The sequence below is a fragment of the Aulonocara sp. 'chitande type north' Nkhata Bay genome, linkage group LG16 (assembly GCF_057382095.1).
Source record: "Aulonocara sp. 'chitande type north' Nkhata Bay isolate Kocher_YH1m ecotype deep benthic linkage group LG16, A_spYH_male_GT1.1, whole genome shotgun sequence".
NCBI classification, from domain to species: Eukaryota; Metazoa; Chordata; class Actinopteri; order Cichliformes; family Cichlidae; genus Aulonocara; species Aulonocara sp. 'chitande type north' Nkhata Bay.
This window is the reverse complement of record NC_141359.1, coordinates 26,517,894-26,545,835: the sequence shown is the minus strand read 5'-3', so window position 1 is coordinate 26,545,835 and position 27,942 is coordinate 26,517,894. Positions and strand designations below refer to the sequence as shown.

At 42.0% G+C, this 27,942-nt stretch overlaps 2 protein-coding genes across 3 annotated transcripts in view; both read left to right on the top strand.

Annotated features, from left to right (window-relative positions):
• Nucleotides 1-64: 64 nt before the first annotated feature.
• Nucleotides 65-27,830, top strand: LOC147311689 (unconventional myosin-X-like). Its single transcript, XM_086265670.1, has 7 exons — nt 65-329; nt 15,379-15,477; nt 25,292-25,450; nt 26,234-26,421; nt 26,900-27,034; nt 27,339-27,477; nt 27,723-27,830. Exons 1-7 carry the CDS (start codon nt 309-311, stop codon nt 27,828-27,830), a joined length of 849 nt encoding a protein of 282 aa, XP_086121796.1. The 5' UTR covers nt 65-308.
• Nucleotides 27,682-27,942, top strand: part of myo10l3 (myosin X, like 3) — a 32,553-nt gene continuing 32,292 nt past the window's right edge. For both annotated transcript variants that reach the window (XM_086266139.1, XM_086266138.1), the window contains exon 1: nt 27,682-27,807. The gene's annotated coding sequence lies outside the window, so the exon portion shown is untranslated. The remainder of the gene's footprint in view (nt 27,808-27,942) is intronic.

The following is a 27,942-nucleotide window of genomic DNA, read 5'->3' as shown; positions in this document are numbered from 1 at the left end:
CTCCTCCCTGCATAATAAGCCGGGTCCATTGAAATGAGTAGACAGCAGAAACGGCGCAGGCAGCTCCACAGCGGCTTGTCGGGACACTTCAGAAAACAAGTCCGAAAGTGTCCGAAAATCAGAGAGCAGAATGACTCGTTTCATGACTGGCACAGAGTTGTGAGCAAGTATCCGGAAAAAAAGAGAAAAGATTTTATTATCTTACCGAAGCGGATGGGAATAATTTGGGAATACAGCCCGCTCTCCTCCTCAGCTGTGGTACCCTGAAGTCAGACTACAAAGAGCCGTGAGGTCGAGCACTGGTTAAGATGAATACTTCCTTTTTAGAGGTGAGTTCGCCTGCTTTCTCTATAGCGGTATGAATACTTTTTAGTAGCTCTTTGCTTTAATTTGGAGCCCTACATGGATTTTTGAGACCTTCACGCTCCTTTGTTTTGTTTCACCACACTGTGTTTTGAGCTTTTTATAAATGCGGGATGGGTTCAGACCACTTCATGATTTTCACACCCCTGTAAAAGCAGCCCTTATTATGATGTATTCTGCGGTCTTTGTGATCCTTTATCAGCCGCTCATGTGTCCTATACCTCTACAGGATGGAGCCAGAGTGGCAACCTCACTGTCCACAGAAGCCTCTTAGTCATACAAATGTCTGCCCTGACAAAAACTACTACAGCTTCTCAGGGAAACCTGTGTGTAGCTTTAATTAGAGGCTACACAATGCAACTCTCAATGCAGTGACTGCTGAGCTGGATGTGTCATCTGCCAATCAGTCCAGAGAGCAGCACACTCTGATGTAGGTGAAAGCCAGGCTGGCTTTAGGTCTGATTTGTCATGCCCCTCTGACTCAGAGGAGGGCACACACACTCACAGAGAAGACAGATGGAGTACAGGGGAGTGAATCTCCTCCCATCCTCTACTTCTGTACCTCCCTATCAGCCATGCCCCTCAGTGATGCTGTGACTCACAGAAGTTTCAGCATGCAGGAGGTGCTCCATACACTTTTCTTTGCAAAGGCAGGTTTAATGCTGATTGGACAATTATCGATGCATTTCTATTTTTCAGTGACTTCAGTCATACAATAATAAATTCAGCAGCTTCGAGTGTAGCTTTCAATAATTTGCTGCACACACCGACTGTGTAGCGAGCAGATGGAGGAGAGCTGGATTTTGACTCATAATCTGCTTTTATTACAGTGATATGCTGCGAAGAGGAAGGTTATTATTTCAGCTCAGTTTTAATCTGGTTTGTGTCTGTTGACCTTTACCAACAGAGCAAGACATCCTGTAGTATTTGCTCCAAATAGGTGTATGTTTTTTGGGGTAGGTTATATTTCATTCTACTTGATTTGTTAGGTTGTCTTTGGACTTGACTGCATTCATTTGCAGTGTTTTAAAATTTTAAGCTAAAATACATATTGGTTTGACTTCGTTGTACTTACTGCTGCTTTTTTTACTGTTAAAATTAAACTGAGTCTCTGTAACAGACCACTAATGGACAACAACAGCATAAAAATATATATTTATCTCTACCTGCTGTTTCACATCTCCGGTCTGAGCTGTGTTAGAGGGAATGACTGACCTGTCCTGGTTTTCAAGTGAATTTCGGTGTCATGGAAAGATGCCAGGGTCTTGAACTCCACAGTGCCACAGCTTGGATTTAATTAAGCAGGAATTCTGGAAGTGAATTAAGATAAGGATTAAACTCAACTCTATAAACAAGTGCACCAGGATAAATCATATGGATGTGTCTTTGCTGTGAATGTCGTGGTTGTATAAAGCTGGAACTGTGTAGATAGGAGCACATCTTTTTTAACCTTTTGCATCACAAAACTCTGTTGCAGATCATGCATTAAAGAAATATGCACGTTTACCAATTTGCCAGTTACTAATCTAGAATCGGCTTTTCCTCATAGGCCACTGTTTGTTAAGGTGGAGACGTTGACAAGGGTTAGAAATCATGGTGGACTGAGAGGAGTGGTCATGGGTGTGCTCATCCTGATGGCCCATCCTGTCCACCATAAAACCTTCAGCACTGTCCTTTACCCCACACCCAATACGTTATTCTAATGGAAGTGACCCAACAAAAACACACAAGTATCGAAGGGTGTTTTTTTTATACTGCAAGGCTGCTGGATTTGGCAGACTTTATATTCACATTTTGTTTTTTCAGACATACGAGAAACTCCCTGCCCGCGTCACACCCAAATTTGGATGAATCAGAGCTTCCATTATGAAATTAATTTCGTTTATTTAGCTTTATCCACAATATCTGCTAATTTTAACCGTTTTTCCAGTGAAAAGTTTTATCCAAGAATCCATTTCATATAGCGTATATGAGAAACATTGTTGTGCCTTTGGGCCTCTTCCTTCCTGGCTATTAATTTGCCAGGTAATATGAGCATTATCTATACCTTTGTGCGCCCTCCCTTTGTATGTGTGAGCTCCCACACACACTTTAGATACTTGATACCTTTGTAGAACATCCTGAATCCCAGCTATTTTCTAAACTTGGTAATCAGTTTCTTTATAGCAGCAGCTGCTACACACTGTAAACCCAAGCAAGGAGGACCTTTCCACACCCATTAACCCCTTCATTGCATTACACACCAAATTCCTTCCTCTTAAAGATACTCTGACAGAGGGAATCCCAAATACCCAGCCTTGACCTCCCAAATTCCTGGTCACGGCTGCATGTCATCCATCCTGTAGAGCTGCGGTTGCAAGGCTTTAGGTTTCACACCGTCACCGCTGACCCCTTCACCCTCAGACACATTCTTCCCATCCTAAAAACGTCCCTCGTAGCTCTACGTGTTGCTTATGTCTGGATCTCTGAAGTCGGGGCCGTGGATCGGTATCCGAGGCTGCATTCTGTGGTGAAATGGGTAACGTGAGAAAGGCAAACCTGCCGTAGTAGTAGGTGGACTATTTTCCCCCCTTTGGCGACAGACACTTTTCTGCCCAGTTGTCACTTCCTCCAGCTGCCACTTTAAAGAGCCGAGAATCATTGCTCCCATGCAGCTGGCTGATGGAGTAAGGAAAGAGCCAGGAAGTACAGTTAGGATGTGAAGAAGGAAGGAAGGAAATGTAATGGGACCAGCATTCCTTTTTTTCTTCTAAGCGGTTGTTTTCATTTGTAATTAAAATTGAAGTGCTTATTGTCTGCATTGTCACATCAAATTAGGGGATTTTCAAACAAGGCTCTTTAGAGTTTCGGAGCTGCGGTGAATTAACGGGGCCGGTTGTTTATGATCACAAAGAGGAAGGTATTATTAAGGCAGCGGTTTGAGTGTGCGACAGCAGAACTCCTGCAGCTTTGGAACAATCTGGAGGTGGTTTAATCCACCACAAGAGCACAGAAGCTAATTACCAGCAGCCATTGTCTGACCATGCACCAGAAAACATGGATAATCCGTTCTTATCATGTTACAGATTTGCAGCGTCAGGATTTCGAGACCACAGCTTATTCAACGATTTCCTGAATTTTCCGTTTTAACGTGAAATAAATTGGAGTCAGCGCTCTGCAATATTCTGACCCGATCCCTTCCTAACTCTTTAGCTTGTGTTTGCATTTCTTGTGAGTCTAGCAGTAACCTGACCCCCGTCTATCAGTGCGCTGACCATCACACAGGGAACTCAGCGCTGTGATAACCTCCTGCTGACGCCATGCTGTTGACTTTAGTTTTATCCGCTATGTCACCGAGCTCTTCAGACAAAGCCGTCTGTGTTTGTGGAAATAAAAGGAAAACATATCTCCATCTTTCCACAGTTTCTTTACCAGTGACAAATAACACTGCACGGAATCGTCTCTTCCTGTCTGTTAGCTCCTGATGATGGACGAACTGTTGCTGCGTGGAGTCTCTCGTGGTCTTGGTTGCCTGTAAACCTGAAAGAAATAGTTACCACTCTCACATCTTTACAATCTATATGAAGCTTCTTCTATGTGATGTTCTGTGCACACGTGTTTCTGAACTTAAGCTGCTTTAATACCACAGGAACTTCCACACAGCTTTAGTAACTATTGGAGGTGCCATCATGGTTCATCAGAACTTGGTTTGGAGGATCTTTTTTGTCCTATAGAGTAGATATTTCCTTAGTGATGTAGGCGATTGGTCCAAACCAGTGTGTATGTTGATACAGCCACCATTTGAATGCAGCACAGGGAGCACTGTTAAAATATCCATGCATATAAACATCAGCGCTTAACACTGTTCAGGCTTTACTGACACTATGCTGCCTACACAGTGAGAAAAAATGAAGTCGAATTACAAAAAAGTAAAGAACAGCAACAGGAGGTGACGGTGCATTATTAGGTACTGGTGATGCAAATGGAAAAACGCTACCAAGGTTGGGTTCCCAGGACATCCCCAGTGGGTAGTCCTACTTCTATAGATGTGATTGGTGACAATCTTATCATCTAACTCTTTGCAAATTAGCAAATCCCCAAATTAAAAACAAACAAAGCTTCACTCAAGCTATTCCTTTAACAGCTGACCTTCAACCCACTTGACTCAAATCCATCCTCCATGATTAGAGACCTCTCACTCAGTTGAGGCACTACACATGAAAAATCACTTGTAATCTTCTCTCCAACGCCCATCCTTCCTGCCGCCCTCCCTGTGTGTGTGCATCAGGGCCGTTCTGGGTGTGCTGTTCTCTGAAATATTAATCACATCAGGGCACTTGGGCAAGTAAGTCGGTGATGACAGAGAACACTCTCAAACTATTATATGCCAAATCTGCTGAAAAGATACAGTCATACTGATCTATGTACTTTCTTTATTCAATGATAAAACATTCTCTGATGGAAGTAAGTGACTGGCTGAAAGGCTGCAGGGTTTAACTTTGGACCTGGACCCCTTTCTTGAATGGCAGAGCCTCTTGGTCTCTCCCTTCTTTCTTGCCTGCTTACTAATAATCCTGTCGAATAAATGCGAAACAATGCCGCCCAAAAAATCTAACACTCATCCATCCATTCTTTTTTTTTTTTCACTTAGCAGGGACCAAGTTGTACTACAAGTTGGACCAGTTAACCCTACACAGGACAGGCCCTGTCTGGCTTCTTACCCAGGGTCATTTTGTCAAGGGGAGACCCTACCACGGGTCGGTCCTGGGATCACTTGGACATAGAAACCCCTCCACTGACCACAAATATAGCTGTATCAGTTGTGTCTTGCATGGGTAAAAAGAAGGTCCTGGTTCTTACTGTTTATTAGTTTCACTGATTTTCTTGGGTAGCCTCCAGAAAGATGTCATATATGTAAATGTCCCAGACTGTTATTTTCACATCTCAGTGGCGTCTTTCTGTCACCAGCGATGTTTCTGAATGATGGGTTGTTGATATTGTAGGCTGACTGGATGTCTGTGCCTGGGCTGCTCATGTTACTGGTGTGGTATCTGCGTTAAGTTTAAAGTGTCAGGCATGCAGTCCCTTCTGTCATTCATATCTCAAAATGATTTTCAGTACATCTCCGTGAGGTAAAGGTGGACGACTCAAATCCAAAGACAAATCAGATTTGTGTGCAGGATTTGAGATTTTTACACAGACAAAATTAAAGATTATTGTCGCTTTCCCTCATGCAAAAAATTTTAAAAAAGTGTTTGTTGTCTTTCACCTTGACTGGCCGACCTGATGGACATAGTGAGATGGTAATGAGTGTCGCTTAAATCCCCTGGGTTCCAAGGTTTCGTCTGGCAGCTTAATAACAGCCAACCTGTGATTTACTGCTCCCAGTCCAGATGTTGACTTTCCTTTTTTAGTCCCCTATGATTACGCTGCACAGAGTCAGCCTATTATGGGATGGAGTATGCGTGTTTCTAAGCTACACCATCCTGTGAGTTTAGGTTAAACACATTGCAACTACCATATGTGAATATAGCCTGAGGTGAATTTTTTTTTTTTTAAAAAACAGTAAAATTTGTTGATTCTCGTGAAGCGATTAATGCTATAGCTGTAATTCCAGGACTAATTACAGGGGTGAGCACCCTGTAGAGTTCGAGTACACATCCCACTCTGCATGAGCCTAGCTTGCCGTGGTGTGAAGAGCCTGACTGGAGAAAACAGCACAGCATGGCACAATCCACAGTCATGACATGTTAGCTTTCCCATCCACTCTAAGTGTGTTTTATTATAAGTGTGTGTGTGTGTGGTTAGAGGCCCGGGGCTTTTTGTAGGATGATATGCTGAGAAGCTGAGACTAACATGAGGAGGAATGTCCCGTGTTTTTAGGACTCCCTGTGTGTTTATCTCTGCCACTTGAACGCACTGCTAAACATACTTCATCCCCCTGCTTTGTATAAGAAACACTCGCCACAATCCAAGGAGAGGTTTGAGCAGTTTCACTCATATTTGTTCTGGGATTTCTGATTGGAATCAGTCTGTGTGCTGTTGAAATGCTGCGCGACCAGTGGATCTAATAGTTTTGGCCAAAGTTTCTTCATCCTGACCTCCAGTCCTCCCTCTTTCCTGTTATAAATTATACATCTGACTATAACACACAAAATCCCTGTCTGCTCGTTTGCCCGCAAATTCCTCCAACACCATCAGGAGCTGAGCAACCAAGACTGGCACGCAAGTACATCTTAGCTCCCTGAAGGTTCTTATCTATATTATGATGCCATCATGTTGCTTAGCAACCACTTACCAACAGGTTAAAATGACCCATTTGTAGCGTTTATGCACCTCCTAATAGCATCGTATCATTTCAATGTCATGACAGTAGCATCTAATTTATAGCCACAAAACTTGAATTATGCATTATGTGCTGTGATGTCATCATGCTGCCTAGCAATCACCTAGCAGCTGACGAAAATCACAGACCAGACAATACCATAGCATGGGCGTGTACTGGTAAAAGTAAAATGTGCATTGTAAGCATGTGATGCAGTTCAAATAAAAGTTTAAGGGCATATTTCAAGAAGAAAAGTACAGAGAATGGTTGCACGTCACTAGTGACAATTTGGAGGTTAATTGCAGTTACAAGTTGTAAACTCAGATTAAAGGCAGCTTATTATTTTATTCTGAGTCTTTTATGTTTGTTGCTATCATATCATCAGCTCCTGCTGGATGGGTAACATTTGTTTTAAGGATAATGCTGCGGGAGTGTTTCATGAAGCTTTTCACAATTCATTACACAGGTGGTACTGTTTCTGCAGGCGCTAAATCAGCACCATTTTTAAAAGTGAAACAATATCCTTGCAGGTTTTTAGACTCAGGACATGTAAATAAATTCACTTGTGACAGAGGTTAAAACTGCATTTATTTTATTTGCTTACAGAGTCCTAACAGTGACTTTAACATCGACAGTATCACCAATGTGCACCTTATCATTGCCAAATTGGATTTGATCAAACCATAAATAGCTTCAGTATGAAACACTCAAAATAATAAAATGCTGAAGATAGGAGAGTTTCTAGTAATCAGTGTGGACAGCATGAGCTACAAGGTCAATGGCAGCGTAACAGTAGCCGGGCTGCTTTGTAAGCTACCACTTTGCTTACCGTGCCCCACTCGTCTCACACTCTCAAACACAACACTGACTGAGCAGCATTCCTCGAGTACCTCTGGGTTTCCTGCTGTGTGACCCCATAGCTATCAGACGAATAACAGAGGTATGCAGATGCCAGACGGGCGAGATGCTGGCATGTGGCTCGGTAGATATTCCAAGTCATCAAGCTTTGCTGGAAATCCAATCAAACCTGCAGTAATCACATCATTCGTTGCCTATTTGCCCCGTCCTGTAACCTATTCCATTGTGTGCACCCAGGATCAGGGCGCACGCTTTGATCAGCAGTGGAGTGAAAATATGTTTGCACAGGATAAGGAGGTAAAACGCGACACTGTGCCTGGAGTATGTGGCAGAGATTCAAGTGTTTCTCTTCTTTCTCTTTCGCTCCCGAAGACACAATTTGTTATTCAAATTCTCCTCAATACACTCATTAGCAACACAACAGATTAACGCTGTCAATGGATGACAGGGTGGTGCCCTCGAACCCCGCCTTTGCAGACAGTGTGTATCTGCTGACTGACAGATAAATGGACTACCAAACACACTTGGACACAAAAAAGACACACTCACTTAATCCTGCTTGTGCACACAGACTTGTGCATATTTGTTAGATTAATATTGTAACTCATCTCTTTCAGGTCCATCAAGTGTGATAATGATAATGGCTTGCACGACAGTGATAACAGACTACTGTTTGATTTCCATTTAGCTACGGATACTTCTCAAACAGTCCTTCTCAGTTAACAAAAACATTTTCCTCGGTGTAAAGCTTCTTCTGTTCAGGGTTTAGGCTGTTCTTCAGATTCAAGAACAACCAGCGACCCAACGCCCCCCACCCCACATCATCACAAACAGGGAAAGCCCTGTTCCCCAGGGGACTCCTCCTCCTCCATTAGCTAATTTCTGATCAGCTGCTGTCTCCATCATTAATTCATACGTCTTCTAGCACAGATGCTAGAGGTTGCTTTTAATCTTCTGATTTCTCCCCTCGGTCACACACCCTGCCCTCACCCCATGCTGGCTGGGGGTCGTAGGCTGTAACGTGTGCGGCAGGCAGACTGTGTAGTTGCAACGAGGTAACAAAGAAAGACGAAGACATAAAAGGCATGTGCCGAGACATGAATCCTTGGAAAATCTGTGCAACGGAGGATTTTTCCTTTGTGCTGCAACAACCGCTGCTGAAAAACCCTTGAATTAAATTACCTCCCTTTGAGTGAAGCTGTTCACAAGTAGATACATTTATTTTCACACACATTTACACACTAAACATGTTGTATAAATTAAAATAATTCTCAGGTATACTGTAATAAGGTAATAAATAAGTAGCGTCTTGTGTTTATGAGGGTAAAGAAACTGCAGTTAAGCATGGGCCTTGCTGTTTGTAGGATATACAGGAGACAGTGGTTTAACCTACTGGAAAGTCTTCTGCTCAAAAACCCAGAGGGAGCTTTGCCCAGTTTCCCCCTCCAGCTGCCTAGTCCTATTTATTAATCTCACCATCCACTTGGAAGACTCCCACTCATCCCACTCACCCGATGTTCAGGAGATACCATTACAACTCCTAAAATTTGGCTGTGCTCTGCTACAAAGTGATGTGCTGGTTTTTAAAAATATATATATTTTAATGGTTATAAACATCTATGTTTCAGCTGATATCCCAGCAAACCACCCACTCCTACAAATATGTTTACTTTTAGTTCTGAAAGGAAGAAAAAATTCTTTTTGAAAAGTTCGTTTCAATGATTCCAACATAAATAACTAATAACATATTTTCTGTTGAATAATTATTGCACTGGTTTCTGTGAAAGTGCACAGCATTAGCGTGCAAGTACCAATTTGCTGCTTGACCTTATTAAATGCTACAGATCCCGTCAATGCTCTGGACTGCACATCTGTCTGCACAGTGGTAGCGACACAACCTTGTGACTCTGTTTGTTATACTAATGCAGTCTTAATCTCTGAGGTGTAAATGCAGCACTGGATTACACTTCTATCCATAAAAATGATGGAGAGAAATCTAAATGAGATTAATCGAGAGCTCAAGTTTTGTGTTGATTTTAAACAAGCATGATTGCAAACCAGATTGTTATTAGCGTTAATCGCCACATTAATTCTTTGAAAGGTGAAGTAGAAAAGGGAGAACGGAAACATATTCCTTTTAGTCGAATATGTTGCTGCTGCACATGTTCCACTGCTAACTTTATCCTCCTCCACATGTGAGCACAACAACAACTGATATGCTTGTCAGGATTCGAGCTGGAGGTTCTCAGGCATCGGTCCTACCTGCAGGGCAGCCGTTCGTTCACCATTCCCCAAAACCACTTTATGATCCAAGAAAGTAGCTTATCATAACTAATTGTTCAGCCGAGTCCAAGTCGGGCTGAGTTAATTAGCTTTCTCTTGTTCTCTCTAATAGGATCACCTGATACATGCCAGACGGCAGAGAAAGAGCCGTGGCACCTTGTACTGTGTATGACCTTAAATATTTAAGGGACATTCATTAGCAAATCCTTGAGCTGGATGTCTTTATACAAGCTGCTGAAACTTAAGCCTCCAGCTCCAGGATCACATCATTCAGCCTGAGTGGTCTCTGTGTCAAAAGGCATGATGGGAGGTTGGCGTGCAGCCTGTTTTGGTGGAGTCAGATTACTATTGTCAGCTGGTTCTGCCTCAGCAGTGCTACACATGCTGAGTGACGTGCAACATTAAGAATTTGAAATTAGCTTGAGCCGGAGATGTCATGGCAGCGTTTCTGCTTTGCTTTTTAATGGCGCTAATAAAACATCTGGTTACCAGAAGCAGAGGAGCCCGCTAACCGACTCTTCACAATTAATCCCACTTGCAACTGGGCTTCATCATCAAATGCACACTGTACTTTCCCATGATTACAAATAAAGATATGACTCTGTTTGTCTAGCTTGGAATGGGAAGCTGTGCAGCAGGAGGTAACTGAGGTCTGTGGGATTTAATACGAGCCGCTACCCGTGCTCCTTTGTGTCCCAGCTGGTCTTTGTTTGGGATATTTCCGCCTGGCTAACTGCTGAGGCCTCAGTCAGAGGTGATTGTCTTTGTCCTGACTTAGTGACAGAGCTCCTAAAGATGGAGAGGACGAGGGGGAGGAGTTTTGTTTAGACCATCTGTTGCTGCTTCTTAGACAATTCATCTTGACTTCATACCCTACGGCCTGAGACTCGCATACCAAAATGCAGACGAGTGTCCAATAGTGCCAATGTATATCACAGGCAGCCCTATTAATTTAAGTTTGCATATATTTAATACAATTCTACAGTTTTCTGCAGCTGGTGGCTTATATTTGGCTCCTCACATCACATAATAAGACATTTTTTGGAAGCTAAAGTAGTTAAAACAAGCTAACGTCTACTAGGGGTAACCCCAGTCTCTCCTATCTGAACTGAGCTTTTTCTGGTTGTGCATTAGAAGTTAGCAAGAGGGATTTCTGCCTATACAGCTTACTAGGAAGAACCCAGAACCTATTTAAATGATTTTCAAACCACATGTTTACTGATATAAACCGAGATGTCAAAGCTGGTCATCAGATGTCATCTTTATAGGGGAAAGAGTTAAGTTTGCAAGTCGGAACTATTATGGTGCAGGTGTTAGCTTTATTATTAAGTCAACTTCCTTTATGATTAGTTTTATTTTTTGTCTATAGTACATAAACAAAACAGCAATACGGTAGCACAGCACAGTATCTCGTTGGGTTTTTTTTGCCCACCTTTGATTATAGTGTCTGGGAGAGATTTATCCAGAGTGCGAGTCACTCTTTACAGATGCTGGTGCAGCAGGCTGAGCTGTTATTAGCATCTTTATGGGCCACTTTGTCACTGATGCTTGGTTTACCATATACAGTCACATTTTTTTAAATTTGAATTCCTAATTACTTTAATCTAAAAAACTACGTGTGGTGGGCATGCAGCTGGTATGCAGTGGGTTTTTGTTCATGTGAGTGGAAAAACCTCTGAAACTGACTCAGCTGCTGAGCCACTCAAAACTTTCCTTCACTTTTTGTAGTGCTGAAATTTCTTTATTGAGGCAATACTGGAATGGGTGTGGAAATTTGCCATCTTATGAGCCATCACAGTCCTCTCCTTGTCACAGCTTGCCCCCTGTCTTATTCTGCTGTACATCTCATGCAATCTGTTTGTTACAAAATACTTTCGGCTCTTTTGTCGGCCTTACTGTTAATGTCAAGTCGTGACACGAGAAAGGAAAAAACCCCTATAAGATGACGAGAACTAGCAATATTCTGCTGAATTCCAGTTATGTAACTGAGGCTGATCTTCTTGAAATCTATAGAGCAAACACTTGTAATCCCTGCACTTGAGCAAACTCACATGAATCAGCTTTTCCCTGAACAGGCCAGGCATGTAAGGCTGGTACCAGGCAGAAACTGGTGTGAAAGTCACCAGTCGTCTCTGTTAATGGGTGGCCACGTGTTGCAGGATACCTCTGTTATATTTCTGTCCTGATGTTTCTGTTTGTCTGCCTCTTTATTCAACACAATAGGAGGCAGGGCATTAAGAGCTGCTCGCACCCTTCCTCTTTCCCTTCTCTCTTCCCCTCTGCCTCCTCCTCCTCCTAATTTACACGACCCTCTTTTGTCCCACTCACTCCTGTCCCCCGTGGTTTAAGAGCCACATTTAGATGTGCTCCATTAGCTGACTGAAAGAAAAAAATCTGCGATGATGGAAGTGTTTCTTTTATTTTAGACTGACTTGCTTTGTCTAAGAAAGAGGCCTGAATCGAAAAATAAAGAAAACATCAGCAATCAGTCATCACACAAGCTGCTGAGGGACTTCATTTATTAGATTTTTTTTAGCGTCTCTGTGTCTCATCTTGTAAATGGAGAGTGGATAAAACAAAAGCATGTTGGTCTTGTGGCAAACACATCTGTGCTTCGTGGATGAAAGTGTGCACACACGTGGCAGCCTGTTGTTAATAGTTAATGTGGATTGATGTCTGGAAGTGGTGACCTTGTCTAAGGTTTCTTAGTGGAATCCATGCATATTGATCTCTTCACTTTGATCCTTTGTTGGTCACACACTTTATTTGCTGATGCTCGTTGCTTCTCTGGCCCCCCCACCGGTGGCACTTGTGATTATTAACCATGTTCAGCTGTTAAAGCCAAGCTTATTACAAGAGGTTGCAACTTTTTGGGTTAAATTTTGTTAAAATCCACATCCTAGTCGTCTCCATCAACTAAAATGCTAAATGAGGAATTTTCTTTGAGATCGAGGACATTTTTCATACTGCTTTCATCTCTCCTTTGCAAAACTGCAAGTTTCAATTTGAGATTTTGGCTCTAATGAAACAATTAAGATTTTAATTACACAGAAGGTTGCTGGATTATTGTAAGCAATCAGACATGAAGGTGGTACCATCTGTCTTTCTGCAAAACTACATACTCCCGTTTACTATCAGACAAATGCGTATTTAGTCATGCAAAAAGATTTTTACTTTTTATTCCACAGGGTCAGACAGGCGACTGTTTGTTTTCATTTAGTACAGTCTTTCAAACAAAGCCAAATCTATAAATGTATCCGCCGGTGCTAAAGTGGCAAATGCTGTAAGGAAATGACAGTTTGCCTGAGCAATCAGCCTCAGATTCCTGTTATTGCTCCTAGTTACTCACATGCTAACAAACATGTCTGGGAAGGTCAGCGACTCCGTATGGATACGCAAACACTGGAAACTGGGCCGCTGGGATCAGATATTAGTGTCTGTCTGGAAGCGGCATCTGATAATGGCTAGAAGTGTGCTGCGATTTGCCCGACTGAAATATAGAAAACAAAGGAAGGATGATAGACATTTGAATCGATTGATATGCTAAAGTGGTAAATGCTCATTTGGGGTCATAGTCTTTTCCTTTATAAAGGAGACCAGGCACACTGAAAGCATTTTTGACAGTGTATATGACTGAGTGGTGTTTTGACTCTCTGGCACGGACTCATCATGCAGATCTGGTGAACAACTTCTTCGCTTCTAATCATAGTTTAATAAGAGACTAACTGTGTCCATCCAATCTTGGTGAAACAGTGGCTACAGTATGTGGTACATAATGGTAAGCAATTTTGAGGGGATAAAATGGAAAAAGACAGAGAGAAGAAAAGCAGAGAGGATAATTCTTACTTTTAGAGAAATTCTCTGCTCTTGCTCACCCAGCTCTTTTATAATATAGCTAAAAAGCCTGTGCGTGTGGGGAGTGGTGGTCGATCTTTGTCTTCCTTTGTTTCTGGTAATATGAAGAATAAGAACATCAATGGAATACTTAGTATCTGTAATGCAAATGTGTAAGACCTTTGTGTAAAGCGCATGACTCCAATGCAAGCCCAGTGTTATGGGCTCAAAATGTGGTCATAAATATTTTGTACTTGTAAAAAAGATTTGTATGTGTAAAAAAGATTTGTGTGTGCGTAAAAAAGATTTGTATGTGTAAAAAAGATTTGTGTGTGTAAAAAGAATTTGTGTGTGCGTAAAAAAGATTTGTGTGTGTAAAAAGAATTTGTGTGTGCGTAAAAAAGATTTGTGTGTGCGTAAAAAAGATTTGTGTGTGCGTAAAAAAGATTTGTGTGTGCGTAAAAAAGATTTGTATGTGTAAAAAAGATTTGTGTGTGCGTAAAAAAGATTTGTGTGTGGACTTAGAAAAAAAACCCCTGCAAGTTACAAGTACGGATTTTTGACCCTATTTTTCTTCCCTTCATCTGATTGGTCAATGTCACATCAATCACAAATGTAACAATCCAATCAGAGAACAGATGGGTTTGGCTGTCGAGGGGCGCTTTTTTTGAACTGCAGGTCTTTGAAGGGAATAAATGCCCTTTTACATGCCAACCCAGCCTTTTCCTTCATCACCATGAAGGAAAACAGTCTGTGGTCGTCCGAGTTTGGTGATTTTTGTGTCACAGGTCTACGTGTTTAATACAGGGACTTCCACAGCCTTTTCAACAGCGCTGCGGACCGCGGGGTGGGGGCGGGCAGTGTTTTGGAAATGACAGTCTTCATTACAAAGCTTTCTTCGTTATGAATTAGCATACATGTTTTTATTGAACATTTGAAGAACTAGCAAAAAAAAACTCTTGTAGAGGACATAAAGTCAGAGATAGAAAAGACAAGGAGCAGGTGCATCTAGTACAGGTAGAGCTGCTGCAAAAACCCACAGAGCCCAGCAGCCAGCGTAACAAATTCTGGATCCTTTGCTTTTAGTTAGCATTAGCAGCGTATCCTGCATCCGATGTGAAAGGACTTTTATGCTGCGCACTGTGACTCACAGCAATGGTCCTGGGTCAGCCCTGACTTTGTGTTAAATTAATCCTAAAGTAATAATGTTATTTCTAACCACTGATATACCACAACTTTATCCTTTCAACAGCTACTGAAAGTTAGGGGACCTAGCTGCTATCGGATATTTATATAGCGATCCTCCAGCTTCAAACGGTATCACCCTTCAAGGACCTGCAGTTCAAAACAGCGCCCCTCCGACAGCCAAACCCATCTGTTCTCTGATTGGATTGTTACATTTGTGATTGACATGACATTGACCAATCAGATGAAGGGAAGAAAAATAGGGTCAAAAATCCGTACTTGTAACTTGCAGGGTTTTTTTTTTCTAAGTCCACACACAAATCTTTTTTACGCACACACAAATCTTTTTTACACATACAAATCTTTTTTACGCACACACAAATTCTTTTTACACATACAAATCTTTTTTACGCACACACAAATCTTTTTTACGCACACACAAATCTTTTTTACACATACAAATCTTTTTTACAAGTACAAAATATTTATGACCACATTTTGAGCCCATACCAGTGTCCAGATGTTAAGGTTGTTGTGCTATTGTGTTGCAGGGGGCCCGTGTGTGGCTGAGACACAAAGAGCAGCTCCGCCCCTCTACTGTCAGCTCTTGTGATGATTCAACACTCATCCTCACCACCGACTATGGGAAGGTAAGAAGACGTTCTTTTTCACTAGTCTTGTCCCTGATTCGTCACCTTGGCAGTATATCTGGAACATGAAGCTTTTATCGTTGGTTTAAGCATTCAGACTCTGTGTTTGCAAGTTTACGCTTAAACCAACATTATTCCTTTTAAAAATTAACAAAGCAAAGGCGCTGAGGTGCTCAGAGAGTATTTAAGTGTCCATAGCTGATTGTGTCCATTTAAAATCTCACCCTGGTTTTGTCGTGATCTGCGGAGGCAGACCGTGCGGCGGTGTGTGTGGTGGACCCAGGTGCGAACACAACGAGAGTAGACTGGAGTAAACTTAACTGAAAGCAAGCCTTTATTTTGGCTGGTGACAAGGAGTGCAGACAAGGCAGAAACGCAGTGACAAACTAAACTATGACTAAACTGAGAAAGTAAAACTAGGAAAAACTATGAAGACACAGGAAACCATAACTATGAATACTAAGACTGGCTGTGACAACATGGAGGGTGGGAACACAGACGACACGACACAGACTACATGAAACACAGAGACTAAATACACATGAGGGATGATCAGGGGAAGTGGCCACACATGGGAGCACAGCTGACACACATGAACCTAACGACAGGACAGGAGAAGTGACACTGAATACGCTGACAATGAATACAGATTTTCAAAGTAAAACATGGAGATTAGACATGACAAGAACTAAACATAACCACGCAGACATGACACATGAACCAGGGAGACTTAGTACAGGGGGAGATGACATAAATAACTAAGGAACAAAACTAAACTGCAATCTAGAAATTAACTAGGTGAACTAAGCTAGGTGCAAATGAATACAAAAGATACATGAAACTCAAATACTGGGTCGCTTGACCCAGGACCATGACAGGTTTCTGTTAACTCGTCCAGGGTCGTATAAAGTAAAAGGGGGAGGTTTGTTTCCCATTGTGTATATGTGGGAGACCTAATTGTTTGCACATATGTGTTTCATCTGAGGGCTCTGCAGCGGCATCAACATCTTTTGTAATAAAGTAAGAATGACAAGAATGGAGTCCAGCAATTCACTGGCCTCAGCTTATCTGTTTGGCAGTGCGTGGTGGTCTTTGTGTCTGGAGGAAATCCTGTTACAGAGGCAGAGAGAGAAACAGACACAGGGAAGCAGACACACACACACACACACACACACACACACACACACACACACACACACACACACACACACACACACACACACACACACACACACAGAGGTGGAAGGTCAAAAATAATTTCTCATTCAAGTCTTTGTGAGTCAAAAACTGTAGATCAAAAGAAAGCTGTTTTATCTTGTGTTATATATCTGTACTTATATGCGCTTTGCCTTCAGAGGAGTCCTTCTAAAAAACGGACTTATAAAGTAGAGAGTAGGTTGCTAAATTGTAAGGAAGCTGCATTTTTTTTCATGCTCGTGCATTAACTGGTTAAAGGAGTACTTGCTTTATTGTCACTGAAACTTTGTGAAGCTCTGGAGTTTTTGTCAGGTGCCCATTTCCACTGGATGCACTGTTTTTATCTAAAAGAGTGCCCCTTTGTACATTGATGTTGTTAACTTTCACACTGTTATTAATATTGTGGCCACACAAAACCAGTATTGGCAGTCCTGTACTGGTTGCTTAGGGCTTATGACAGTTAGCCATGATATTCGATGTCATCCACCATCGTTGCAAAACATTTTGAGCTGCTGGCTCTGGGTCATTTTACATTACATTCAACATTAGAGCCACACTAGTCTATAACACAACAGCAGCTACACAAAGGGTGCTGTCAACGCAGCACAGCAACAACATATGTAAGTTCACTGTTCATCAGTTCTCTCTCATGATCCTCTATCCTTCCTTCCAAGCTGCATTCATAGCTTTGGGACTTTTGCATCCCCATCTCCCTTTTCACATGGAGACTGGAGTTTCAGGCCAGTTCATCCCAGTCTGTTAGGTTACCTGTTCACTTTCTAACACCATCATCAAGTCTGCAAGTGACATAATGGTGTTTGGCCCAGACAGGTGCAACATGACTCAGTTCACAGGGACGAAGCATGGCACCTTGGTGCAGAAACAACAGTCTGACCTTGAACACAAAGAAGAGCAATGAGCTAATAGTGGATCTAAGAAAACAGAAGCTTATTGCTAGAAGCTGTGAATGCATTCCCATCCATATAAATGGTCTGGAGGTGGAACAGATGTCTGCTTTCAAGTAAACTCTATGGAATATGGAATTAAGTACTGGGCCAGTTTTTGGTGTTTGTAGTCTAATTGCGACAGGACTCTGAATTCGAATATGATATTGTTGCAGAATTCAACTGTGGCAACAAGTCAGCTTGTGAAATTTCTTCCTTCATATATTTTCCACAATCAACTGTAAGTGTTGTTGTTAGCAAGTGCTTGGGAACCATAGTACCTCAGCTACAAGGTGGTTACCACATAAAATTATAGAGCTGAGTGCTGAGGTGCTCTGCTGAGTCAACTGCAGAGATCGAGACCACATCCTCAGTATGAAAAACGTGCGCAGGGAGCTTCATGGCATGGTTTCAATGGCTGAGCAGCTCCTATGGGTGTAGTGTGTAGGTGGCCTTGTACTCGTCCATAAATTGTATCTGTGAGTTCAGGACTTTTAATTGACTCTCAGAGAGAGCCTGGAACAAACAAATCAGGTGACTTTAGTTGACTGCTGCTAACACCTGCATCTGCTAACCAACCAATAGAAATGTCCCATGAAATAATGTGATGAAGTTGACAAAAAAATTGTAAAGAAACAAGAAACAGAAGAAACTTGTAGAAGGATTATTGTCTGCTATCATCATGACTGTATCGAAGATATAGTTGAGAAAGAGTAAAGAACAGTGGAGGACTAGCAGCTGTGCGTGTTGGTTCTAGTTTAGTCTACATGCATTGAACTTGATATCCTGCTCAGGTTTATTAGATCTATGTCACACAGTGTGGTTTCCACAGAGTGCTGGCGCCTTAGATCCTAGTGAACGTTCATTGCCAACGACTCTGCCACAACCACTGACTTTTTTCCATTCTGCCATTCAGGAAGCAATAGAGGCAACTAAACACTTTAGTTTCTTCAGTGCTGGTGTTCTTTGATCTCAGACAGTGAACCATAAATCCACAATCAATAATCTGTGTACATATATACATAATTTTCCCTGTTTTTTGAAACACGTATACATGGCCCATTTACTCATCCTCGGGCCATCGTAGCATCTTCTGCGGTGTTTCTGTGGTCTGTGGAAGGGATGCAGTCAACCCTGCGCTGTCCAAAGGGCAGGGACAACTCTGGGTAATGGAATATGACTGGAGAATGACGTGGAGTGCTACTCCCAAAATATTCCACCACCCTCAGTGGGAGTTAAAAAAAAAATAGCATTAGGTTTATGTGGTGCTCCACTTTTTTGACTGGTAGTAGGACCACTGCATTGATGGTGGCCTGAAGCTGGTCTCATATGATCTCGACATGTGAGCAGTGGATGCTGCTTATCGAGCCAGGCACATGTGTCTCTCCTCTGTTTCCAAAGCTGCAACAGAAATGCCAGGAATGTGAGATTGGGAAACAGACCGTCTCCACCATCAGGATTCCTAGCTGACCTGATGTCATCCCCCGTTCCTGGATGACGTACAGTATCTTCTGAGGTTTATAGGCACTTACTGATCTAGTCTCTGTCTCTTATTTAATTAAGCTTCTCTATCAAGCCCAGGGTATTGTGTCTGTGTGTATGTGTTGTCTGCCAGCCTGCCTGTGTCTGTTTCCTACCATATCAGAGGGTGTTTGTTAAATGTATTGTGGCAGCATTTTAAACTCGGGGGTTGGGATATACTATTATCCATTGCTCCCTGCCTGAATGCCCAGCTTATCTCCATAGAGCACCACCGGAGTTTCTTTACCCACACGGCCTGGGCCTGGCTCCTGTCATATTAGCCATCATATCAGCATTCATCACTGCCATAGTCCTGACCGGACGGGTAAAATACAGCAGAGTGAATGTCTTTGTGTGTTTGAGTGCATGGATCCATCTGTGTGTCCGTGTGTGTGTTTGTGGCCAGATGGCACAAGCTGGATTAACGGTGTGTGAGTTATCCCCAGAGGAGTCTACATGTAAAGAAAAGCAGAAAGAGGATCGGCCACCTGAGCCGAATACCTGCTGCTGGGCTGTCATTGTTGTCCCACTTGACCAGTGTTAGTCTACGACCACCAATGAATCGTTTTACACATACAGTACAAAATGCATGTGGCTTGTGGCTTGACTAACTGAGAAAATCAATGGCATTTTTATTAATAAGAAGTGAAAACAGTTCCTTTTTGATGGCCTCAGTTAATAGTGACTGTAAACTAGCCTCCGTCCCGAGTTGATTGTACACTAAAAGCCTTTTTCATGACATTAAGAATTTAACTCGAGCGAAAAACCTATTCTTATCCAGTGTGAATCCTGAAGTTGTCCAGAGCCTGTAGACATGCTGTCTGCAGTTTTAAATGGGTCATTGATGGCCCTTCAGCCTTTTCTGGATAATTAGTCAATGGAGCTATTATGTGAGCCTTTATGTGAGTGATGCACATACACAAGTAAGCTGGAAGAAATAACACAAACATTATTGTTAGCATCTGTTTGTGTGATAAACAAAATCGTTTTTGAGGATTTGGATTTACATGGATACTTTGCCTGATTTTTTGAGCTGTACACAATCTCTCTCTGTTATTTCTTTTCATATTTTCACCAAGCCTCACCCCCACCCCCTTCACTGCCTCTCTTCTCTTGGGTCTGGGCGGGATCCCCCTGCAGCAGATGGATTCACTGTAAGACAGAGGGACTCAGAGTTTTTAAAAAAAATGAGAAAGGGAAACAGAGAGAGGCAAAACAGCAACAAACAAGACTGTGTTTGTATCCAGAAGCTTGTGATTTTGTGTCTGTCCATGTGCCCCAGTAAAGGCCTGAATACAGCTGACATTAAAGCATAAGTGCTGTGAGCCACAGAGCCTGACTCCACCTATATGTGAATATTAAGTAGAGTTGCTTGGACAAAGCGCAGCAGCAGGGTGTGGTTTCAAGGAAGAGGAAACAAAAGGGAAGAGCAACACAGCTGCAAAACAACTTTAAAACTCAGTTATTTGCTGTTGCTTCCTTTTAGTCTGTGTAATTTTTGTATCATTTTAATTTATGTTATATAAATTTCTTTCTAAGGATGAAAAAACCCCAAACAATCTGCCAGTTATGTATTTCTTTAAGTCATCTGCTGTAGCCTATCCCAACCATCCCAGAGGGAAAGCCGGGGTACACCTGGACACCATGAATGTGACTATCCATTGATTTTCTTTTTATATAATCATTTTTATTTTAGATTAATGTATTGTTTTATCAAGAAAGCAGGGATAGAGTGCAGGAGGAATGACATGGAGGAAATGGCCTGGGGCCAACTTCAGTCCGGGCCCTCGGAGAGACGTTTCAGGACACGGGTCATCTGTTCGACCCAATGAGTTTAATTTTATTCATATTTTTTTATTTGTATTTCATGCACACATAACGATTTTTTTGTGGGCTTACAAGACACAAAAAGTACAGGCACAGTGGTCAAACTTTTCATTAAATTTCTTTTATGTTTGTTATTTTACAGCTTGGCCTGCTCTGCTCAGCCTACCAAATAAAACAGCCATAAAAAGGTTTTCTTGCAAAAGTGCAACTCACTTTTTATGAGTCAACAGAAATGGAGGACATTTTGCCAACAATTATGTAATATCGTGTTTTTAAATGATGGGAAACAAAACAAAATGAGCCTGATTGTCTCTCTGAGGCTTATGGCAGTGTTTCTGAATGCATGTAAGGCTCAACAGTGTAGCTGTTCTGTGTAATGCAATAAAATCATAATGTATGTTGATGTCTATGTCTTTATCGCTATCTTGACATATTAACAGGTTGCTTAACCTTATACGTGTGGTATCGGATCGATTTGTCACAAAGTAACCTGCTCAAGGAAGTGAATGACACTTTTTTTCAAACAAAATAAAGATTTTTTTACTCATTAGTGTGGGCATGACTGCAAAATGTTAGTCTATATCAAAGCATTTGATATTTTGGGGGTGTGGGATAGCTCTTTATTTTAAAAGCACAGTGTCACAAAGACAGGAAAGTAGGGAGAGATGGACTCAAACCCAGGCCCCTGCAGCTTTTTGGCACATGCGTTATGGGAGGTTCCCATCCCATATCTCCAGTAAATTCTCCAGAGTAATGATGATTTATGCAAACTGGAGATATTACTCCAGTTTGCATAAAACAGAGTTACAACTTTAAGTTCAAGGAAACCCAAAACACCTGCATATGCAGAACACACATGACCTGTAGAGTTATGTGTCCGCACCGAATCCTAATCTGTTAAATTTTTGAAAATTATGTAAAATATGTCTTTTCACTGAGTTGTATAGGACATTAGGTTAAATTAGGAGAGAAACTAAGCGAAACACGGGGTGGTTAGCACTGTCGTCTCATAGCAAGAAGGTCCTGGATTCAAGTCCCCACCCTACATGAAGCCTGCGTGCCTCCCCTTTGTCCTTCCCCGAGGACTTTGGCCTCTTCCTGCATCCCAAAGACATGCACGTTAGGTTAATAGGTGATTCTAAATTGGAAGTAGGTCTGGATATGAGTGTGAATAGCTGTTCTATCTCTCTGTGTGTTAGCCCTGTGATAGCCTGACGACCCAACCAGGGTGTATCCTGCATATAGTCATCATATAAATGAACACTGGGGCTTTTTGCATTTTCTGCTTTGTGTGCTGCGCGTGTGTCCAGCATCATAGCTCTCTTGTGCATACAGCCTCCATTTGTAGAAGATCAATTTGCACCGCAGACAGCTTTGCTAATCAATCATGTCGTTGTAAGTGGCATGAAATAGTTTCCATCATTACACCACTCCAATCATTAACAGCGGTGACGCTGCCCCCTCTGTGGAACAGGCGTTGTGATAATTGTCTCAGGGATGTCTCGTCTGAAAGGTTATGACTTAAAAATGTTAAATGGACAAATTTAACAATAAATTCAAGCTGTGATTTCATTTGGTTTCGTTGAAAGGAGGAAAAATAGAAATCCATGCGTCTCAGGTGTCTTTTATCTCTTCCCCAAGAGGAACTCGTGCAGTCGATAAATCATTTGAAAACAAATTAATAACGATAAATATTGATGAGCTGTGGCTATTAGGAGAAAGTTCAAACTTCTCTCACAGGAAAGCAACCAACAATGAAACCAAGATCACAGTGGGGCAAAACAGAGGAATGTGAAACCTTTTGATGCCCAAAACTTCAGCTCAGTTTGCCCCTGGGCATCTCTGATGTTTCAGGGAGGAAAAAGTCCCTGCGGCTCGCTCTGTGAAATCTGAGCCACAAGTTATTTAAAGAAGATCAGAAACAAGGTGATAATGTGCACGGAGACAAACACCCACTCTGTGTCCCGACATACACAAAAATGCAAACAGGTAAATTATCTCCCCGTGTTACACTCTGCTCCCAGCCACCTTAAAGCTGCTTTGAACTTGCATTTGGTGAATGCTAACATCAGCAGTCAGTGTTATTGTAGATATCTGCTGTTTGTCATCAGTGTCAACAGAAACGCTTTTTAAACCACGTTTTTGTTTGGCGGTCTCAGTAATTATCTTAAAAAGAAAAAGAAACCAAAGAAAATCCATCAGAGTGTTTAAAAATGGCATCATTCCCTTTAAGTGACTGGTGTAAATGCTAATGCTGCTGACTGTGGATGTATTCAAAGTGAAAAGCCTTTCTGATTTATTAGTCACTCAGGCCCCATAGTGAATCTTCACCAATTTGCCAAAGGAGAGGGTGGGGTTAAAGCCAAATGTTGAAGGACATCTGGCTGCAAATCTGCAAACTTCTGCTCGCTGAATGACATCATTGCACAAATTGCTTTTTCTCAAAGGTCTTTACTCATTTATAAACGTTAATACCACAGAAACATTACTGACTACATTGTTGTTGTGACTTTTTCTCATCATACACCCATTCTATTGTGTTACCCATTGTGTTACTTACTATAAACGGCCTCGTCGACATTTTTCTTTAAAGATTTACTAACTGCACATGTGATTATTTAAGATATTCAGACTCTAACGTATGCTATCCCGGAAAGGGTTTTACAAAATAAGACACATTTGAAAATGCAGGTCATATAGTTTATCTTCATGCAGCTGATTTTTATAAAGGTATAATGTGCACTCACTGGCCAATCTATTAAGGACAGCTGCTGGGATTTTCATACACAACGATCTCTAGCAGACCGAATGTTCTCAGTCTGCTTTGAGCTGACAGGAAGGCAACAGGAACTCAAATAACCACTTTTACAATCAATGTATGAACAAGACCATCTATGAGTGCACAACACATCAAACCTTAAAACAGAGGGGCTACTCCAGATGCCATCTACAAGAACAAAAACTTCTATTTGCATGCTCTATTAAAGGAAAGATTTGATATAGTCCTACTTCATGTTCATTAGATCTACTTTCAAAGAATCAACAGAGCCTCAAATGTTTGACTACAGTCTATTAGCAGCCTCATCAGCCAGCCTTTGCTGACTCAGTGTTTCTCTGAGACACAGTGTCTCCTCCCTGCTGGGACACACATGAACATGCCAGGAGAGCAGCAGTAGTGCATTGGGATGCCACAGCCTCTTATCCATCAGTATCGATCTGGACACCGCTTCCCTGACTGGTGACTGACATAGTTGTGGTCTCTCTGCTCTCTTATCTTGTGCATTAGAGTTCTGATAGCCAAAGAAGGCTGTGACCGTGGCTCAGGGGGTTGGGAAGCGCATCTGTAACTGGAAGGTTGCCGGTTCGTTCCCTGGGCTCTCTGTCCTGGTCGTTGTGTCCTTGGGCAAGACACTTCACCTACCGCCTACTGGTGTTGGCCAGAGGGGTCGATGGCGCAATATGGCAGCCTCGCTTCTGTCAGTCTGCCCCAGGGCAGCTGTGGCTACAACTGTAGCTGCCTCCACCAGTGTGTGAATGTGAGAGTGATTGAATAGTGGCATTGTAAAGCGCTTTGGGTGCCTAGAAAAGCGCTATATAAATGCAATCCATTATTATTATTATTAAGAACCTTATTCGCTCTCACTCTTTCACTTCCATTATATAAATGCCGTTAGATCTTATCCATCCCTTAATTTCTCACCCAGAGAGAGGTCGTGAAAGAGCCATCCGGACATGAGTAAGACAGGGGCTCTCTGCCTGCCTGGTATGCTGGCAGCAGGCACAGACAGGCACATATCAGGGGTGCAGTCTATCTTATTTTACTTCAGTTATTCCTGAGTGATATTTCTGATCTACCTGTCACCAAAGCATGCAGCGGAAGACTGACGTTCTGTCAGGAGTTTGATTAACATCTTAAAGGTGACCCGGACATAACTTGTTTTGTTCAAACCCTGATGTAACTGGCTGCTTGCTGTCTTTGTTAGCCATGATTAGAGATGCCATGAGTAAACATGGGGTAATTTATTGTGTTGCTATAGTTTTACGATGGTTTTAAACTTTATTGGTACTCTTTACTTCAGAAATAAAATAACAAAGTTCATTCCACTAAATTATCAGTTACTAAAAATGAAAAAGGATCCCAGTTGAATTTTAGTGAAATGCAGGAGGTATCGATGTCGTTTACTCTCCTTTTCTTGTGCAGAGACAAAATGGTGCAGCTTCAATGTACAACAACTTGTGCAGTTCCACTTATGGGCTCATATAAACCTTGACAATACCTTATGTTAACATATATGTCTATGTACGTGTGCCTTTTGCTGTTACAGGTGATCTGCCTACAAAAAGAGGAGCTGAACAGGGAGATGGTGTACCCAATGCACCCCAGCAGCATCCATGGAGTAGAAGACATGTCCACACTGGCAGAGCTGCACGAAGCGGCAATCATGCACAATCTGTTTCTGCGCTATCAGAAAGACAACATCTATGTAAGTGTTCATTGATGTACCAGTAGAGTCCTGACTTGAGGTTTGTGAGTCAATATTTCTGGGAATAAATAATGTGAGGAACGGTGAAAAGTAGAACACGTCTCGAACAGGGGAGGATATATTTATATACTGGAAAATGGTCAGAAAGTTATACAGGGACAAACAAAGAGGACTGGGGGCAGGGTGATGTTTAATAATATTAAATAATACTTACAATACATATAAACTCTGGAATAATGTGCGCGTATTCAGAACAGGATTTCTATTATCCTTGTTTCACCTACTCTCACCCCCAGGATTGCTTTCAACGTAAAGCTCTGGGCTTCCACGGAAATATTATCCAGGTATTATTAAAATAATCACTCCCCACAGACACACATTAACTATGCCTTTGGAAATCCTATCTCCTGAGCTCATCTCGGAGCATTCGCCAAGCCTGGCTTCGTGGTATTGGAGAATAGTATCACTGTGTGGAAGGATGACCCACAAACACACTTTTGTGTGTGGGGGGGACTTTTTTCCCAAAGCGCATTAACCGAGCAGAAGCAATGGATCCTAAAATATTATCATCCTTACAGCAAACTAGGCCATATGCAGTAGTTTAATACTATTGCTGAATGCAGGTACTCAGTGAATCCACCGAAGTAGGAGTATTCACTAACAGTACTGCAGAGCTCAATGAATAGCAAAGCGATTAGTGAATTATACATTTTAGTGTGTTCTTTCATACCACCTGTGTTATCCTCTGACTTCTTTTGTCTTCCTTCATCTATCTGCTCTCAGACCAACATAGGTTCAATTCTGGCAGCAGTAAATCCCTATAAGCAGATAGCAGGCCTGTACGATGGCGCTGCTGTCGACTTGTACAGCAAACATCACATGGGGGAGCTGCCTCCTCATATCTTCGCTGTGGCCAACGAGTGCTACCGCTGCCTGTGGAAGAGACACGACAGCCAGTGTGTTCTCATCAGGTGAGTCCTGCAAATTTATTGGCTGCACTATAAATCTTGAGAACAGAATATGAAATAAGGAATATTGTAGTCTTCCTTTGACCTTTGCAAAATAGGTACTCCTATCTGAAAAATGTTCTCTTGCATTTCCCAAAAATACTGTATGAATAGACATAGTAAAGAATACAGTTGACCAACTGAATGCAGCACCGTTGAATCACAGCAAGAATATCCTCGGTTCAAATCTTTTGGTGGAGTTTGCATATTCTCCATACCTGCGTGGGTTCCTGCAGTCATGTTAGGTTAAGCAGTGGCTCTAAAGTTTCCGTACATGCGAGTGTGATTGGTTACCTGTCTCTCTGGGTTAGCCCCGTCCTGATTCTCACCCTGTGAGATCAGCTCCCGCATCCCTGAACTGGATACGCAGTTAAGAAAATGGATGCATGGAGAGATTCAAGCAGATCCGTTTATGTATCTTCTCTGTTTTTTGCATGCTCAGTGGGGAAAGCGGTGCTGGGAAGACGGAGAGCACCAAGCTGCTGCTAAAGTTTCTTTCAGTGATGAGTCAAAACTCAGCAGGTACTCCTCCTTCAGAGAGGACAACCAGGGTGGAGCAGGCCCTCGTCCAGAGCAGGTACTGTGTAAATGCATCTCCCCAGGTGCAAGTCATTATTTTAATGTTTAGGTTATTTGATTTTTAAATTAAAATTATTTGCATGGTAAGATAAAAAAATTTGTTATGAGCTTACCCTCAAATACCAGTTCAAACTCTCCAAACAGCTTGTGGCAATGGCAGTGATGTTAACCTAATTCAGCTTCAGACATTATTAAATAATCTGGATCCACATCACCGTCACTGCAGTGTGTGCTCACCGGATACATTTTAAAGGCTTCTTTATAGTAACAGATTTGCTTGATTGTCTTTATCCTTTCTGTAGTCCCATCATGGAAGCCTTTGGGAATGCTAAAACAGTGTACAACAATAACTCCAGCCGCTTCGGGAAGTTCATACAGCTCCACTTTTCCCAAAACGGAAACATCCAGGGAGGTTGCATCATTGATTGTATCCTTCACACAGTAAATCAACTCTCACATACTATAAAGATAGTATTTTGCACAGATGATCGAGTCGCTGTAACTTTTTCCTTAACTTTGAGCTGTCAGACTTGCTGGAAAAGGTAAGCTTATATTGTGCTTGTGATACAGTCAGTATCTTCAGCAAGTCTTCTTCAATGACACCAGTGTTTAAATAAGTAATCGGAATAACTCGTTCAGTTGTAAAGTACTTGTAGCAGTTTTTCTAATCACGCTGTCTTTCCAAGAACCGCGTGGTCCGACAGAATCCTGGTGAGAGAAACTACCACATCTTCTACGCACTGTTAGCAGGGGCAGACAAGGACCACAGAGGTTGGTTTTTAGTCTGTGACTGACTATGATACCCATATAAACACTTCTTTAGTGAAGACATATGACTGCTATGTGACTGCTATCCTGAAAATATGTACTTTGGGGCATCTCTACAGCTACCTCTGAAATAACGTC

Excerpts from the sequence above, each read along its gene's own strand:
- LOC147311689 (XM_086265670.1), top strand. The coding sequence starts at position 309 with ATGAATACTTCCTTTTTAGAG. Across the intron at positions 330-15,378 it reads TGAATACTTCCTTTTTAGAG|GGGGCCCGTGTGTGGCTGAG; the intron begins GTGAGTTCGCCT and ends ATTGTGTTGCAG. Across the intron at positions 27,478-27,722 it reads TTGATTGTATCCTTCACACA|AACCGCGTGGTCCGACAGAA; the intron begins GTAAATCAACTC and ends TGTCTTTCCAAG.